This window comes from Typopeltis vanoorti, chromosome 16 (genome assembly GCF_054136105.1).
Source record: "Typopeltis vanoorti isolate ZY-2024b chromosome 16, IOZ_Tvanoo_1.0, whole genome shotgun sequence".
Classification (NCBI taxonomy): domain Eukaryota; kingdom Metazoa; phylum Arthropoda; class Arachnida; order Uropygi; family Thelyphonidae; genus Typopeltis; species Typopeltis vanoorti.
Genome location: NC_143564.1, coordinates 90,768,201 through 90,788,264, shown reverse-complemented (window position 1 = coordinate 90,788,264; position 20,064 = coordinate 90,768,201). Strand labels below are relative to the sequence as shown.

The following is a 20,064-nucleotide window of genomic DNA, read 5'->3' as shown; positions in this document are numbered from 1 at the left end:
ACCTTGGCTTGCTCGGTTGTAGGCGCTTCCAGGTCCTCGCAAGAGCACCTGTGATTTCATGTGCGCGCATAGCCATTTCACGTCGTCTCGCTCTGTTGCTTAAACACAGGCGGTACGCAGTCAACGTAGCTCTAGACAGTGAGCTTCAGCCAGGCTTTACAAGTTTAGATGTTGCTTGGGAAAATAATGTACAACCTACTTTTTATGACGATGTTATTGACCAGTTCATAAAGAAGAACTGTAGGGTAGAATTTGTATTCAAGTAGCTAAATTGAAAAAGATAGAATATCATTTGTAAAATAAATGTTGTATTTGTATGATTAAATGTACATAAATTTCTAAATATATAGTTTTAAATGGTCAGTAATTCATTATTCCACTAATCAGACTTCAATTACCTCTCACTCCCTGAATGAGAAGAGCAAGTGTGAATTTCAAGACCAGCATTCGCCCCTGAATTTAGTTGTTTATTTACAGTATTTAGCGAAAAGAGGTAAAACAGTGCAGAATCTGTGAGAGCTGTATCCATGGATACAGCTATCACAGATTCTGTAAAAAATACTTGAATAACTTAATGCCAAAAAGGGATCACTTTTGAAATTAATGTAATAAATTTAGAATGTAACTTATTTAAATGCTGATCCCATTCGACAAGGTTCTATTTATAGACCTGTTAAGTGCCCAAGACGAAAACAAAGTTCTTAAATGTAATCTGATACTCAGAAAAACCTTACGTAATGAAGATACTTCACATAATAATTCGCGGACTAATTTTTTATTTTCCATAATTTCAAAACATTTTTAGAGGACATTCTTAGATGAATATCTTAAAATATTCTTGCGAAGAGTTTGAAGAAAGAGCTTAAAAGTAAAAACAAAAATATAAATCCTCAGAAGTGAACAAAGTAAAATAAGTTTTCCCATATACAAACACAAGTGCATGGAATTTAGAAATTCCATGCACCTATTAGAAATTATTTTTAGAAACTTAGCGTTTCTAAAAATAATACTAAATGAATGCTAACAATCTCACGTTCACAAGTTTAAATTAATTTAACTTCTGGATCTCAAAGATGGGACAATAGGTATGAGCTCAGGGGGAAAATTAGGCCTAAATAGATGGCATCATTGACAGAATCGTATCGGAATTATCAGGAGTGAACATGACATCGTTAGTATTCATTGTTTTAACTAATTTCTCTTATTAAATTTTTCTATTCAAATGAGTCTCCGTGAACAACTTGAACGTTTTTTTTAAGAAGGTTTAAAATGTTTTACTTGTTCCATAGGTTCTTCATTGAGGATGTGTTCAGTTTATGCCTATTTTCTTAATTTTTGTATCTATTCTGTGAATTTTAATACTAATATTTTCCACAGTAATTATCAGTTTGAGGCCTGAAGAAATGTATTTAAGAGGACATCTTAAATACAAAATATTTACACAGAAGTAACAGTTGATTTTAACATAGCTTTAAGTAACTTTCCTTCATAATAATCCATACATAAGAGGAATAATAATGGAGATAGAATGTACCGATTTTATATCAAATACTTTTCTTGCATGTCCTTCAATTCTGCATTGATTACACATTGCTGTATATAAGGCACGATCTTACAGCTGAGTTTCGAAGAGCTTACCTATTTTTCAAACACATGATTTTTCTATTATTTGTATCACAATAGTAATCCGGCTCTGAAAAACTCCTGTTCAGGCAGTCTCTTTCCAAGTTTTCATACAAGTTTTCTCCGCCTATTTTCAAGTATGTTTGCATAAAACTTAACGCTCAGTTGCGAAATTCCTTTTAATTCCCCCATTCATTATAAAGCAGAACTATAAAAGCGCTACACCTCTCCATCTGGAATTCAACTTTCTTACATGCTTTCTGAATTACGCAGTGCAACCACTGTAAAACTTTTATACCTCCATATTTATCATGTCTTGTGGAACAGCATCTACTCCAACAACCTTTCCAACAGCTTTACTATCTTCACTACTGAAACTTTATTCGTGTTTACATTCCTCCTGGATATTTTCCAACACTGTTCCGCAACTTCACTCTTTATTTCTTTTAATTTTTCAAAGTAATTACTTCAGCCATCCAAGGTACCAATATTTCAGTCTTTAATGTCAGTCTTATAATTTTATAGTACGTTTTCCTCCATTTCTAAGTTATCTTAACAGCCTCTAGAAGATTCTACCACTTCGTATTGCATCATGTTGATAAACATCAATTGCGAGATGGCAATTAGAATCGTGAAACTTATTCCAAAAATTTATTATAAATTTTAAAATTTTGCGCATAAAGTGGTGTGCGAAAATTTCTATTGGTTAATTATAGGGAAAATTTTTTTTATCTCCAGATACAATGCGAAGAAGCAGTTTCATGTATCGTTCACTTCTTGTTTTTCCTAGAATTCTCTACTTTCTTGCTAGCACACCATTTATTTGTATCATTGCTACTGATAGTTTTCGCCATCGACTCAATCAGAAAGCGTAAGTGGCATATTCCTCCTTTTACTGTATGGCACCACTACCATCGACCCGGGCTTGTTTATTTAACTGACGTTTAGATTTTATATATTGTGTATTTGTATTATTCTCTGGAACAAAGAATCGTTTTTTTCCCTTCTGAATTCATTCAATGAGTAAGAAAAACTGAAACAAATGACTTAGTTGACTAGTCTCATGACATCAATATATTCGAGTTGAATAAAATTTATTTTTAATAATGCATTTTAATGCAACTAAGTAAGGACAATTCAGTACCCACTGTAACCGAACTCATTTCAAAATCTATTAATATGAATTTTTGCAAATTTTGATGCTGCTTTTCCAAACGACCAGGAGGAGAAAAGTAAGGTAACCAATGAAAATATTTTAAAAAATTATATTTTTATTTCATTATTGTAACTTAACTAGTGCTATGAAACAGCACACAATTGATTAAACTCACCAAAATCACTCTTGCAGTATTCCTTGGTCTGATGTTTCACTTTTTGACAAGGTAGGCAGATTCCTAAAAATATTTACGAAATCGAGTTTTATAAGACTGATAATAAATCATCAATATTCTTAAACTATTTTTGTTTACAATCTTCACGTTGATTCTTAAATGTTTAAAAGGTTTGCCGAAGATCTTCACAGTATTACTTAACATAAACATTAAGTAGTACTGTGAAGATATTTTGGATGTAAATCTCGTAAACAATAATAGATATACAATAAATTATACAATAAGCATAACAGTTAATTACTTATATAAATTACGATACGCATTATAATTTAGAATAAAGCTAAGAGTAACCATAATGATGTGATGGACACATGACAAAGGCATGATTGGTCTACAATATAACTGATCACGCAAGCAGGAAGATATTCGTTTTACTTAAGCACTGCTTTTAATCAATGCTTTTCTGTTTTCCTTATGCAATTATTGTTACGCTTTTAATAGATAAGTCACAAAAAAGTTGCAATAACGGCTTCTTCCTATTAAGTAAATCTAATACTTAATATCATGCATCTGAAATGATTATTTCGTATTTGTACTGTATATTCCGATATGCTTAGATATTCTTTAATATTAGCAATGATTCAGGATATCTAGTAATATTTATTCCGGATATTATTATTATTACATAACACCTCCAGGGAGTCCCAAGACTCATCGAAGGAGGGCACCTACTCTACAGCTGTCTCCACTACTCCACCAATTGCAACTACCTTTGTCATCTACACCAACGCCATCAATCGCCGACCACCACTTCTAGTATTTTCACAGATAATCACAAACATTCATGCCCACGGTGGGATTCGAACCCGCAGCCTTTTGGCTGGAGAGCAGATACGCTAACCACTCGGCCGCCAACCAGTTTTTTTTTTTTACAAAATTCCATCAGGAACTTCCATCAGTTCTTTGTCATCGGTCTAAATTCAGCAAAAACTCTCTCGTTCTATTATAGTCGGCACCTTCCATGCACTTTTAAGAAGGCCGGTCTTTCTCTTTCCATGTAGCAAACTGGGTTAAGACTGGATGACAAACAATCATCTACAATTTAGAAACTTTCACAGACGTCTACGCTAGAATGATATTCGAAAAAATATTTTGACAGAATATTTGGGCACATTTTAAAGAAAGCAGTTATCGTAGCTGCCCTAAGCAGATGCTCTTTATTTATTATTGCAAATTTTCAGGTTTATTTCCTTCTGCTGGTGTTATAAACGATCCGGGAAATTCAAATCTCCAGAGAAACATAAGTCAAATACTTTTCTTCGCCAACAAATAATAAACCATTGTAATCCGAATAAGCGACCTTGGCTGTAAAAGAGGAAGACATATGAGCTGCTATTGAGAACGTAGATTATAAATATACGATGAAAATCTACACTACTCTGACAGATATATGCAATCACATCCATAAAGGTAGTGCTATTATGATCTATTGCAATGAATACATAACATTTTTATTTGTAAAATAAAGAAAACTATATCGCCTTAACGTTGATTTACATGAAAGAACCATCTAAGGTGTTTATAGCAGAGAACTAACTCTGAATAAATGTTTAAATTTAGTTTGTCCAGTCATGATTACAAGAATAAAAAATCCAAATTGCACTAAAGAAGCAGAGAATTTAAATTCACGTTCATATGATTTTTTTTTTTATATTCAATACAGAATTTGGTCACAGTAATATGGAATGAGTAAGAGAATATAAAAAATTAAGAACTAACTCAGCGTATGTAGTATCTTTATTATTATTCCCTTACCTGGTGGTGGTACTGGTTTTCTTTTACTTTGTGGATGTTGGCGAGCTTTATCTACAAAGAGAAAATTTATTTCATGTTTCAAAATATTCAGTTTTTTTTCCTGAATAACACATTACACTAATTGTCGATTAATGCTCGACAATTAGTTTTTAATTACTCAAAGATATTTAATTACGACATTTTTAATTACTCAAAGATATTTAGCCAAATAACTAGTCAAACAAGTTTTACAGGAATAAACTTTTATTCATACTTGATTGCATGATTAAAATATTAGTTTTTATGATTAATATACAATATTAGAAGGTCATCGATATCACTCATTAGTGCTTACATTTCTATTGAAGTACTGCTTGCATTTGTAAAAAAATATACGTTATAAGGTAAAAATTTTACACCTAGGCTACAAATGAAATAAAGAATCACTTTAATTTTATGCCTAGCATATTTTATAATCTTTATTAATTAAGAACATAAATTTATAATTTATGTTCTTAATTTATAAAGCAAACAAAAAACGTAAGGCGATGACAATGACGTGTTCCTATGATACCGTCAATACTGTACACACCTATGAAATCCGGATACTTGCTCTATAGATTAAACCTCTTCCACGCAATTTCAGAACTTCTATAGGTAGGATGGCGGCTCTGTTGAAGAGATGAAATTCGTGTACCAACTAAACACACCATTTACCACAGTAGAATTGCATGTTGGTTGTAGATAAGACATGTTTGCTTTCACTGGATTAACCAGGATTTTCAAAAGCAGAAAGATGTTAAAAATAATAAGGGCACTACATCGCACGTGAAAACGCATCCCTCGCAATAGAGGACTGCACCATTTCGGGCGCACCTTCTGCTACAAAGTGTCAAGAGACTGGAAACATGTCACACGTACGGATGGAAACATAATTCAGTTTCTACCTTTGATGTCTTTTCTATCGGCAGTTTAAATATCGAATTCGAGCTTAGCACGGCGGCTCTGCAACGCGGAAGTTCTGTCCTGACATATCAAGAGAGAAAAATCACTGCGCACAATGTAACGACTTTTTCCATTTCTTTAGATCACCGGTTGAAATTGAGCACAAAGCAACCAAAAGGTATGCGACTCTGCCTGTACCTTAAGTGCATTTGGTGGTCTGAACATTTTTGTGGAACGAAAAATCCGAATTTTTGAGAGTAAATCTCGGAGGCGTTAAAATGACTGAAACACGTTGCTAGCAAGCGATCATGAATGCATGGTACGGTAAACTATCGCATCCTGATTTCCACGGACACCGATTTGTGCTCCTCTAGGATATGCTTTCGACTAATGCGTAATAAAATTCTTCAAATGTATACCCAACTGTCAAAACGAATTCTTATGAGCATTTCACTTTTTTTTGAAACAAACATCCTTGTATTTTAAATAAAGTAATGTTTATTTTTCCCGACTCATTTTTTTAAAGTCGCTCAAAAAGATTTTTTTTCTCCTTTCCTGTTGGTCCACTAATTTTAATTTCACTTACCTACTCCCGGATATTATTTTTACCTGAATTAAAGCAGGGTGTACTAATTTCTAGCACTGAGCTCGAAAATCACAAGAAAATAGGATGAAATAACTAGTTGGCCAAATTTTAAATTTGGCCAGCGAGTTATTTTAGTGGATCATTCTTTTATGGATACAGAATTTATATAATTTAAAAACTGTCAATGGAATTCTTATTTCCAAACTTTAAACGACGAGAATGGCTGCACTATTTGAGTAACATATCGCACGTGCATTTTGTATCCAATTAGTTTAAAGTAATGCTGTTTTCTACAAGTCTCTCGATTCTCTTTTCACAAAGTAATGGGATGACTAGACTCGTGAAGAGACAAAGTTATGCGGCCAAGACATTAAGATCTGTCATCATCACATTCCTGATATGTACTCTCAGGGGGTGTACTGGATAATTATGATAATACTACATGAAAAAGTTACTCCATTATTAACTTCCGATCAACAATTTTTTTCCAAATTAATCTGTTATTTGTCAAGACTCCAATATTATCAGATCTTATACTTTGGCCTTTAAAGGCACTTTTTACTGTACCAATCTTCTATCTATATCTTGGTCTTCTGGGTCTTTTTCCTGCCATCACGGCAAAGAACGTTTGCTTTGTTAGTAAGATTATAAAATACGATAATGTTATCACTGTTTTTGTGAGAGGTAAAACCATGCCATATTCTATAAAACACGAACTATTCATTATGCTGATGATTTACATTTAGTTAATTTATTATATTCTACGTGTTGCCATCTGAAATATTTAATTGATGTTCGTGACCTTCAGAAAGCAAATATTAAAAATTTTCAATATATCAAAATTATATTTAGAAACTGAAGAGTATCTACTAATTTCATTGGTTGACACTTCATTCAAGTACCAAACAATTCTGATGTAAAGATAAAAAGATTTTTTTTTTTTAAAAAAAAGCTCTTTTTTTATAATGAAGTAGACTCATTAATCTCGTCATTATTTTCGGCCTTAACTCAAATTAAAATAATTTTTATATGATGATATCCTTGCGCGGGTTAGTGTCACAATAAAAAATAATAAAATTAAGGTATTGAAAGATCAATTAATAAAAATACTCCTTTTAAGTTAGAACTTGATTGTTAGATTTCTTTTTCGTGTTCTTGAAAAATAATTGAAAAAAAAAAAAAAAGAGTAACGGTATAAAAAAAAAAAGAAATAACAATTGAATATCTCGGTTCACAGTAAGAAATACCTCACTGTATTCCCATCGTTAAAATATCATTTCAAATCAGACTGTGAAACAGAATGTTAAAAACCACATTGTTAACTAGATGAAAAACAGAATGTCGCTATTCTCATACAACTTGATTTATAACATAACTCGATCAACAATTGCAATTCGGTTTAGATAATTTGTCACGTACTTATTAATAAGTTGTACAGAATAATTGTCTATTGTAATACCATTCAAGAAGCCAACGAAAGCGGGTCTAAAAAGTAGTTCATATGTAGTAAGTTGTCTTATTGACATCTGCATTATTGAGTTCTCCTGAGAGAATTAAATTTTGCAATTTAGGAGTCTACCAAAGAGGTGCTGCTGATATATCTGGTAATGAAATTTTAGGTGTATGGATTAAGAGGCACATGTTCATCATTCATTACTTGAAGATCATTATGTAATTTTTCTTTTATGCTATACAATGCATAGCTTATGTTACATGTTAACTACAACATACCTCGATATTTCTTCTGTTTTCTAGTTCTAGTTTCATTAGCTGAGGAGAACTCCGGAAGAGGAAGCACAGAAATCGTAACTGGAGTAGGAGACGGACGCCCTCTTACGGTAGGTATATCAACTTGATTAGGAAATCTGTTTGGGTGATGATCTTCAGACCAAGGAGAGGAACTTTTTCCGTTGATCCAATATCGATTATAATCGTTATCTTCCACATTGCGATGCCCGTTGGGATTTTCATTATTGTTGCTAGGTGAAGGTCTTGTTACCGTCGTAGGAGGATTAGATCTCGTCGAATTCGGCCACACAGCATATATTCGTGTGGCAGGCGAAGGACTGTGATGACCTCCACGACTAGAAGGTAACTCTGTTATAGGAACAGTTAAAATTGGTGGACGACGTGTTCTTGGAGGAGGATCAGGATAGGATGTAGCATCGGCTGATGCACCTCTGTTCCAGTGATCCTTATTTGGTCTTCGATCAGCGTGATGCTTTGGAGAAGATGGTGGAAAAGAATTGTGTGCATGATTTCCACTGTTTCCAAAGGTTTCAGTTGGATGATCACGAGGTGAGGAAATCCAAGCTCTTCTAGTGGTTGTGGATATATACGGAATATGGGGCGTTGGAGGCGCTAAAGGTGGCGATGATACAGATGATGCACGGCGACTTGAAGGCGTTTGACTGGGTAGCCAATACTCATAAAAAACACCAGGGTTTCTGTTTCTCAGGAGTACCTGTAAAATATTCCAAATATAATTCAAACCACTTACTAATTCACGTCAAAATACACAAATATTATATTAAAATACGAAATATTTTAATAAGAAAAAAAAGTTGTTATACTGTACTAAGTATTATGTAAGAAGAACAAACATTAAATTCGAATGATGTGAAAAAACTATTGCCGACTAAGGCTTTATAATAAGGCATTTTATTATTGGTTACACAGTTGTATTTCAATGTAATACTCAAGTCTTTGAAGTCTATGTTTGATAAAAAGTGAAACAAGAGTCTGTATTACAGGTTATGAGTCAATACGATTTATCAATATGTAGAGGTAAAATCCTGAAGAAATTATAGCAAGATTTGGTTTACTTTTCCTTTGTGATTTCATACATTTGGCAAAGAAATTAATCTATAAATGGAAGCAGGTTATTTAATCTTCATTACTCTTTGAATGACCAATGGTACTTCAAAGAATAATTCTAGTGACTAAGTTCATCGTAAAGGATCATTACGAAATTAATTTCCAAAACACTTCTTAAATAACAGCTCAGAAGGGTGGGGATTACGCAAATATGAAACTATAATAAACTACCGTGTTCTAGATGGACATTCTATGGTACCGATAAAACTATTCTTTCTTTCTTTGAGTTAATTTTGTAAGAATGTCTTCAAATCATAAATGAACTATGGGAAAGGCGAAAGCGACTGTAAATTAATACAACAAATGATCCCCGCAATAACAAAAACATTACATTGGTAAGAAAGGTAGTCTAGAAATGACATCGAAGTATTTATAATAATATTTCGAAACAGTAACAACGATCAAAACCGAAGGTGTAGGCAGGTGAGCATTTGTAATCTTAAATGCTAGTCTTGAGAAAATTCTTGGATATGAGCATGTAAGCAACTCTTAACTGAACACATAAATGAAGACAAATTAAGAGAGTGAGATGCAGTATTACTCTTTTTCATTAAGTCTTCAATTACAAGAAGTTTACTATTAAGGAAACAATCGAAGCAAGAAATATACTGAAGTTTTTATTTTTACGTGCTCCTTTTATTGGTAATGAAAAGATACGTTAATGGATGGAAGAGGTAATGGCGAAGCTTGGGGTAAAATTGAAGAATCAGAGAAGTCTGTTAAGGTTTATGTTCTGTAGTGGTTAGAAAAAGACAGATGAGATAATAAAATTAAGCTAACTTCAATAAGAATTTAACTATAAGTTCGGAGATAGAATGAAATGCATCTTACCATAGTTTATCGCTTCGTTGAAAGTTTCTATTGTTTCGTTAGAAATAATGTAGTTTATTAATAATTTTTTTATTTAATTCCCCTGTCTGGGGATTGCTTTTCAGTCACTCAGTCTGTTGCACTGGTGTTAAAAACGCTTGTCCAAAGCAGCGTACTCAGTAAATTTCGATGTCTATTGGAGACTGTCTAGAACGGCTGGAAATTAGTTGCAAATAAATGTTTTCCTTGATGCCAATAGAGGATGCTTTAAACTTTGCAAGTACTTATTGAAAAGACTGACTTGCCAACCTTTTTACATCGGAAAACTAGTTTTATTTCTGCTTGTATAAAATTCATTTACATAACTTAAGGCAGAACACAAACGAGTTGCCTTTTAGGTAAAAAAAGGATGTTTAATATCGATTAAATAAAGATACTTGAAAAGTTTTTACAGGTATTTAATAAGGACTAAGTGAAGGGAGTTAATCAGTCTCATGCAGTGGTTTCAGGGTTTTCTCTGCAGTAAGATACACTAGTCAGAAAATTGTTTTTAATTTTTATCAAGAGACAGGAATAAGAATGCTGTGACCTTGTTTAAATGAACTTTCTCATTCTATATATATATATCTTGGTAGAGTATTGTCTGCAGTTGTTATAGCTCTCTATCTCTTTCCTGTATGACTGATTATTTTCGTGACATGCACGACTTTTTATGTTAGGCATTTGATCTTTTAATGTTTGTAGTTATCTTAAAGTGTGTATATATTGTTCGTTTTTCTTCAAGGGATTAAGAAGAAAATGTTGAAAAAATAATTATTTCAGAGAATTAAATTTTCTGTGCCATGTAACTACATGATTAAAAGGCGCCTAAGTATTTGTTTATGCATCAATTTTATATGTACTCCATAAGAATACGAACATACGAGGGTGGTCTGAAAAATTCTCGGCCTCGACCATAGATGGCAATACTATCGGCAAATTTTTTTTTTCTAAGTTGGTACATCTGTCATAAGCATCCATGTGAAATTACAAAGCATTTAATCAAGTAGTTTGTTTTATACAGCTGTCTGAAGCAAAAGTGTTATCTGTATCCCTTGAAATGGATAAATTTGAGTATCGTGCAGTTATAAAAGTCTTTTGTAAAAGAAGGTTTAACGCCAAAAGAAATTCATTCCGAGTTCATAAAATTTTATGGGCACTCTTCTCCTTCGTTTTCAATAGCTAAGAAATGGACTGCAGTGTTTAAATGTGGCGGTACCAGCCTTGAAGATGATCTACGTGAAGGACGTCCAAAAAGTGTAACAACACCAAAAATCATTGATCAAGTGCACAATATGGTACTGGATGACCGGCGAGTCGAAGTGCGTGAAATTACTGAGACTATAAGCATTTCAAAAGATCGTGTAGGATATATTTTGCATGAATTGCATATGAAAAATCTTTGCCCAAGATGGGTGCTGCACTTGCTCACAGCAGATCAAAAACCCACTCGCATGAAAATCTGAGCAGTGCTTGGAACATTTTAACAAGAATAAAACTAATTTTGTGCATATTTATTACCATGGATGACCCTTGGATTCACCATTACACACCAGAATCTAAACAGCAGCAAAACAGTGGACAAAAGCCAGTTGTTCAGCGCCAAAGAAGACAAAGTCGGTTCCATCAGCGGGAAGGGTCACGGCATCGGTGTTTTGGGATGCTAAAGGATATTTTGTTTATTAATTATCTTGAAAAGGATAAAACAGTAACCGGAGAATATTATTCCGTTCTTTTAACCAGACTAGACGAAAAAATTCGTAAGAAAAGACCCGGTTTGCAGAAGAAAAAAATCATCTTTCATCAGGACAATACACCTGCCCACAAAAGTGTTTTGGCAATGTGAAAATTAAGGGATCGGCACTATGGATTGTTGGAACACTACCCTATTCCCGAGATTTGGCTACCTCTGACTTCTATCTCTTCCTAAAACTCTTCCTCGCTGGTCAGCGTTTTTCTTCGAATTAAGAGGGTACTTACAGCTGTAGAGGGGTATTTTGCATATCTTACTGCGAACGACCTACAGGGGCTGGATAATGGCGTTGGAATATCGCTGAAATAAATGTATTAGTCTTAAGGGAGATTATGTTGAAAAATAAATATAATTTTGAAATTATAAATTCGTTTTTCATTGTTAGGCCGAGAACCTTGCAGACCACCCTCGTATGTCTTTAATCATATGGGAATATGTTTAACATTTAATGATTGTGGATGAATTGTCCTCTTTCAACAATTTTCTTATATAATCTTGTTAATTAAAAGAAATGCGACATCAAACCATGTCATTAAAATAACTAGAAATGGTAAAAGAATGGTTCAAATATAGTTATTGTAGAAGCAAAAAAACGACCTAAAAAGAGGCAAAGAACAAAAATAACCAATCATAAGGAAAAGGTGAGAAGAATCATAAGCGATGGCAGATAATCATCCAGCAAAATGTATAGAAGATTAAAGTTCAGTTACGAGATTCACAGGAGGAAAAGGAGACGAGAATCACACAAAGCCCAAAGGTAGTCAGAAAATTAGTATTATGGGCAAGAATGCTAAATTAGGGAAGAATGTTCGGGCAAACTAGTAGTGGCTCTTGTAACATGTGAGCAAGTGTCTCACGTTTAGGTCAACCAAAAAGAAGAATGCATCAACTTCGTGAGTTTCTTTAGGACAACAACTATTATCGTCACAGTGAATGGTAATTGTAGAAGCACTTACCATTACGTAGAGGTCTTCGTTGGTCGGACCGGTAGCTGTCAATGACTCGCTGTTATTTTCGTGTCGTTCATAGGTTAACGTGGTGCCTGCTACTTCGTGATGACTAGGATTAGTGAAGTGTGGCGTAAAAATTACGGCACTGTTTCTGTCTCGAATTGCTAATTAAATAAAAGGTCAAAAGATCATTCTGAATTCACCTGAACTAAATCTTATTTACAAAATGACACATTTAAACTGAATTGTTTTAGATAAATTTACTGTAAATTGTCTCTAATTTTTAAAAAATGTTCAAAATTTAACTGTATATTAACAAACCATTTATTTCATATATGCCATTTGACGTGATGCATCAATATTGTTACGTAGTAGATTCAAATACTTGCCGCTTCCATGTTATGCTGTTTTAAATTGACGATGGAAGATAACATCTTTCAGAATAGATTGAATATATAAAAAATAATTCAACAAATCTATATATAGATGTGTTAACGCCATTTATTTCTGATCAACGTCAAAGTTAAATTGGAAAACTTGCAGAACACAACAAAGACTTCTTCCAATCTAGCAATTTAGAAAAAACTGACATGTCGCGGTGTCCACTTCGACATACACCTAATGTTATTTAGCTAGTTTTTTTTTTTTTTAGTAAAAATCCGGTAACGCAACTTAAGCGAATATGTTCACAAATTCGCTTAAGGCCAACCACTTTCGCTTTTAATAACTTCATGAAGCAAGTCAAGTTCAACTTTACTATACACGCAACCTTAACTTTTATAAATGACGTAATTAGCAGTTGATCAAGGTCAACTTAAGCCATCTGCTCATTTTTAAAATTGCGCAGACTCCTAGAAAATTATTATTAAATGCAAACAACTTTTTCTTTTGCATGCCACAACCTTAATCTTTAGCTCAGAAAGAGTACAGACACTTGGGCTCTTCCTTAATATGATGTCACGGAAGACGTGGGATTGAGATATGATGGCGTACATAGAATACGTAATCACCCGAATCGTAAGCACTGTTTATGAAAATTATTTTAAGACAACATTCGAAGAATGCTGTATAAGTAGCCTAGCGGAAGAAAAGACATCTGAACTTACCTAAATAGTTTTCTCCAGTCGCTTGTTGAATTTTTAATCTTACTGCTTTAGGTGGTATAATGACGACCTCGTGATACTTGCTTCTTGTACCTTTAACAGAATAAACTTGTGTGTATATATATATATATATAACTTGTATTATTTACATTAAGTCATTTAAATCTCTTATATTCTATTAGACTATATATGGTAGTTACGATTGATGCAGATTAGTTTTAATTCATCAATTATAAGATGCAGTTACTTGGATTTCTCTTATTTGCATGTCCTCTTATCAAATAAACTTCCAAATGCTTTATGTTCTCCTTAATTTGATGCTCCCTCACCTCTTCAAGAGATTGGCAAACTCGCTTTGATTGAAAAGCCATCAACATCCTAGAAGGAAGTCGGACAAAAGCCATTTCAACCGATTTTTAATTTTTTTTTTTTTATTAATCTCAAGAAACGAGCAGTTGCAGAACCTACAACATATTAGTGGCGTGTGTAGGCAATCACGTCATCGCCTCAATAAGAGAGGGAGGGTTCAAAGACGCGTCGTTATAGACCAGTCACGGTCACTTTATTAATTAAAAGAAAAGTAATCGCCTACCCTGAGGACATATAAAAGATGACGAGGCGAACCATTGTGTAACACTTACAGCGAAATTTACTCTGAAGACAGAAAATATACAAATTTAAATCGATAAATGTTTGATACTGCAGAAATGTTTTATTAATCTTATTATAAATAATAGTCTGCTGGAAACTTCACTGAACATGAAATTATAATTTCTATGTCATCAAAAGAAATGACAGTATGGGTTATGTAAATATTAGAAGTATGTAGAATGTTTCACGACATTAATGAGTACCTAATTTGTTTAACTTTTTGATCAATGAATTATGCCTAATTTTATAATTCTGTGAATATTAATATTCAATTAACTGGAATCTGCTTCGTTCTGTCAAGAAAACTGTAAGAGGATAACTGCAGCAACAAAACGATATCCTTACCGATTTTTCGGAAAACAAACTTGAAAAACTGCTCATAACTTAATGCAACCACACTTTGTGTCAGACTCAAAAGGAGAAATAAAAAAGTAACTCTCGTGTAAGAAAAAATAGCCTATCAAAACGAAATCTATGGTTTCAATATTTACGAGTACTTTGTTATTCTTAATGTATTCTCCCAGTTACCGATGCCTATTGAAATAGCAAATTAACCATTAGTCAATGTGCTATCGTCAGCTTTTTAATTTTTTGGAATGTTAAAGCCTCCCCAGTTAACTGGTATAATATGAAAGTTATTAGTTTCAGAAAGACACTAAACCCGCTATTCTTAATGCAAGATTTTAAATTTCAAACGTCTTTGGGAAAAAAAAAAAACTCATTCTATCTTCCAGTGAATATTATCAAGCTTCAAGACAGGTTTAAAGAAAAACAAGGAAATATTAAAACTAATTTCTCCCTCCCACTTTGAAACCCACGTTGTATCACTGGACAAACAATATGTAATAAAATATTCCAACATTCATAATTGCCCTCACTTCGGCTGAATAAGCAAATATAGATTGCTATCTCCGAATATAAATATGATGCAGATAGTTATCTGACGTAGCTAACAAGGAAAAGAGATGAACCCATTACCTTTGCGGTTGTGGATTCCGGTTCTCGAATCGGTAAAGAATTCTGGTTGTCCAAGGTAAACATCCCTATGATGAATGCAGTTGGCGTTTATCTCCGTGCACATGCCGCAGATGTCTGTTGGGACCTCTGGCCCGATTGTATCATCACAACCCACTGGCTAGCAAAGAAATCAAAATAAACATGACTTTAAGTATTATTACGTTTATTTTTAAAAGTATATAACTGAGATGGTTTTATAATTAAAGCTAGCATAAAAATAGAACATTTCGTTTTTAAGAATTTTTATTATCTACGAAGCATTTTCGAATTATTAGAAGGAAAAATAATCAGCAACTCTTACTTCATTTGTATTAATGACTGTCTATGCACCAAGAGCTTATTTCATCAAATCTGAAATTAATTTATTGGTAAAAAAACAAAGCTTTAAGCAGTTGCACTAATTATAAGGAAAGCTTTATATCTTGCAATTTAATCAAGTTGCTACCTCCCTTGAGAATTAAATTCTTACATTTATAAATTATCGTGGGAATTCATCTTAATTATATTTGGATTGTTACTTTTTTTAAGCGAATGAGCCTTACTGCAGCAAATTAATTTTAACGAAATGCCAGAATTGTTGGAAACGAATGTGCTATCACGTGATTCGCACGAGAAAAAATAAATTAAGCGAAACAATGAAAACTGTCAAATTCAAGTAAGCAAAAACTTTTAATTACAAAATGAATCGCTTTGAATCATTTGTTTAATACAGAGTAAACAATTTCTTTCTAAAGCTTCGCAAATTAAAATAAGATTATTTAATAATTAAAAAAAAATAAAACACATGACAATACAGTTATTAGATGTTAGCCTGTTTTAATAACACAGCATAGAAACGAGTATTTTTTTTTCCTACCTACCATACAGCGGCCGTTAACACAGACATGGCTGTTATCCACATTGCAAGATGTTCCGTCAGCTACTTTACCGAAGCTATACGTAAGACGACCATCTCTGGCTGCACATCGCAACTCGCAAGGATGACGGCTAGCTAAAAGAGAGCTTTGTTAGTGTTCTGAATTTAGGTTAAACATCAAGCTGTTCTTATTAAGTATCTCAAATTATATAATATGAATAAATGTATAACATACATCGTTTCACTCGCGATAGATCAAGACAGTGGAAAAGACTATTTCAGTGACCGATACAATGTTTACACATAGTTTTAACTCAATTTCAATAAACGATATTTACTTCTGGATTCACTTGTTCATGAACTCTTGCATGTGATCAATTGCATCACACTTTTTTTTTTTTTTTTTTACTAAAATGCATTAAATTAATGGAGTAAAAAATGGAGTAAGAAGCATTTTATTTACCACATTAAAAGAAAGACAAATACCAAATAATATCCTAAAAGCTGTCACAAGTATATATGAAAATAATCAAATACAAATAAGATTAAATCACGAGCTATCATATACGAGAGAGATAAACCAAGGGGTCCGACAGGGATGTCCCCTCTCAGCAACTCTTTTTAATATTTACCTAAATGATATAATAATAAAATGGAATAAACATTTCCATCAAGGTATTAAACTTTCTCCTACTGTGAACTTAAACACTCTCCTTTTTGACGACGACGACCAAATCTTCTTCCTCTGCGCGTTTTTCCCGCTTCCATTGCAGGGTCCGCGTGTTACGTAGATACGACGTTTGTTAGTACAACCCCCAGCCGGCCTGCCGCTGAGGGGGGGGGGGGGAATGCATTTTTTTGACTGTAGCAGCGTGTGTTCACGGGATGAAAAACCCAAGGATAAACTGGGGGAAAAACCCTGCTGTCCACGCCCAAGACCGGCTGACTTGGCTATGGCTGAGAAAGATCCTTAAGCTCCTCACGTCGTCGACGGGAATCGAACTTTGGACACTCCTTCCCCAGGCATATGGTTGCGAAGCGCAAAGCCACTAGGATAACCGCGCGGACTCCGACCAAATAATTACAAATTCTGAAGATAACTTACAGAAAGCTATTTTAGATCTAAATGAGATATCCAGTGATTATGGTATGATAATATCAACAGAAAAATCAAAAACTATGGCCTTTAAAGGACAAGATCCAGCAAGAACTAAGATAGTAATAGATAACATCTTAGAACAGGTGAATTCATTTAACTACCTAGGATGTATGATCACTTATGAAAATGAAAAAGATATAAACATAAAAATTGCAAAATATTTAAAAATAACAGGAATAATTAACTCTATATTTAAACCAAACCTAGTTCAAAAACAAACCAGGCTAAAAGTATACAATACATTAGCTCTACCGGTCTTAATGTATGGAAGCGAAAGCTGGACAATGAAACAAAAAGACAAACAAAGATTAAAACAGCAGAAATGAAGTTTATGAGAAAAACTGCAAAGTATACTCTATTTGATCACAAAAGAAACGAAGAAATTATGAAAGAATTAAAGCAGGAATCAGTAATGGAAAAAATAAAAAATATATAAGCATAAATGGATGGAATACATTCAAAGAATGAAAATAGAAAGATTACCAAAACAAGCCTTAAAGTACAAGCCATTAGGAAAAAGAAAACCAGGACGTCCTCTTAAACGATTCAACGATGACGTCTAAGGCCGGAACAGGCCATGCTAGGCCTAAATCCTTGATATGCATGATGATGAGTAAAAATATGAATTTAGAATAAAATACAAAGCTAAACAATGTCCAAGTTGATACACTTAATTTTGAATCTTAATATTTAATTTCGCCTTTCCCCTGCAGTCTTAATATAAAGAGCCACCGTAGCTCAGAAAGAGTCACCGTAGCCTTGGTTGTAAAGATCAAGGTTAGAATCCTTATAAAGGCCTTTTAACTGAAGTCGAATTATATGGCACCCATTTCTGTGTGCCTATTTATCAGCAAACTTCAAATTTTATTCCCGAAGAATTCGATGGAATATTTTACTCACGCAAAATATTTGGGCATGCATAATACTATTGTATACAAGATCTATAGAATTTCTTACATTAGATTTAGATATACATGACCATGTAATTAAGTGTACAATTTTCTCTTCGAAATAGCAAACTGAATTTATGCAGTGCAAGTATTTTAGATAAATTCCCTTTTTTCATGAACACTGTTCTATAAGAGGACTCGTCCATCCATCACTGACGATATATCGAAGTATTCTACAGCACCATTTCCACTTCAGTGAAACTGCATCCTAGATGGCAGCACCTATTCCCGACCTTTGAGTAGACACACGCGGAAATGACATCTCATCAAAAACTACGCCACCCAACATGGTGAGTAGACATAAAAAGAAGACCGAGGCCAACCCACAAGTGTCACTTAATCATTAGCATTCAGAGCCAAGGCCTTGGCGACGCTCGCGAGCCAAGTAACGCTGTTGCTAGTAAACGCAAAAAGGTTGAACGTCTGTTGCACTTTATAATCGTGACTACTTGGAGCACGTGTGTGTGACACACACACACACATACAGCAACAATACACAATAAGTTCATTACTTGTACAGACAAACTTAGCACCAACCCTTTAAAGTGTGGAAGATTAAATCTTACGTGTTCGTGAGCCCTAAGGATCAACTCACTGAGCGTTTCACAATCACAATGTAAATTGGTGTTCCGTGTTCAGTTTCTTTTACACTTTAATTATCATGTGCAGTTTTTATAATTTTATTTTTTTTTCGTTGTTTATTTCTTTTCCAGTAATTGGCGTTGTAAAGATAAGTGTTGTGCAATTATTACCTAATGACGTTGGCATTTGGTATCTTTGATACTTGGTCTTGTAGCTTCTACACAGCGTCAAGGAAGCCGCTTTCCCCTTCATGTTTTCTTAATCATCCCTTAATAGAAATATTAAACGAATGCCAGATGCAGTTTAAGTGGAATTTTGTTTTCAGCTTAACTAATTTATTTTATATCACTGAAGGATTTTATCAACTCTATGTTATAATTTACATAACTATTTCCAAGTCTTCAGAATACTCCTTGTATGTGTGTAGTGGAGAAAGATCCACGGGATGCGTTTTTCAAAATGGCACTGCTCATTGTAATTAAAATGAAATCTTGAAAAGTTCCAGTTTATTGGATTTCACAATCCATACAAAGCGTAGGTTCGAACTGCTCGTTTTCACACGACTGCTAGGAAAAGTGAATAAGTTTACTACAGATTATGGTTTCAAAATCTTCGAGAATTATATATTGAAAAACATTCAACTATTTCCACAATCTTGTCGCATCTTTAAGCAATTTTTATGGTAATGATATTAATAAAATTAGTTGTCGAAAGATGCACTGACCTCCATTTTGTGGAATCCAATCGACTACTTGTTGACCAGCCACTTGACGATTGTTATATTGGGTACATTGAAAGTGTCTGAATTCCAGAGAACCAGGTGGACATGGCTGCAAACAATTAACAGGATATAAAACGCTATTTCCATCGATTTAAGTAATGTTTTTGAGAGAATTGGCATACTTTTAATTTTAACTTGCGAAGGCAAGATGAAATCATACTTTTACTTAATTAACTTGCAAGATGAAATTTCGATTTATATTAATGCCATAAATATATTTTTTTTGTTGATCGACACTAAATAGTTAAATTAGAGTA

At 33.6% G+C, this 20,064-nt stretch overlaps 1 protein-coding gene across 1 annotated transcript in view; it reads right to left on the bottom strand.

Moving 5' to 3' along the window:
• The window catches only part of LOC150098180 (uncharacterized), a 113,895-nt gene that overhangs the window by 2,157 nt on the left and 91,674 nt on the right, over nt 1–20,064 (bottom strand). The window contains exons 5-12 of the mRNA XM_090406221.1: nt 19,751–19,856; nt 16,340–16,470; nt 15,441–15,597; nt 13,815–13,904; nt 12,715–12,872; nt 8,011–8,743; nt 4,770–4,820; nt 2,955–3,017 (exon numbers count right to left, since the gene is read on the bottom strand). Coding sequence (XP_090262347.1) covers nt 2,955–3,017; nt 4,770–4,820; nt 8,011–8,743; nt 12,715–12,872; nt 13,815–13,904; nt 15,441–15,597; nt 16,340–16,470; nt 19,751–19,856 — 1,489 coding nt within the window. The remainder of the gene's footprint in view (nt 1–2,954; nt 3,018–4,769; nt 4,821–8,010; nt 8,744–12,714; nt 12,873–13,814; nt 13,905–15,440; nt 15,598–16,339; nt 16,471–19,750; nt 19,857–20,064) is intronic.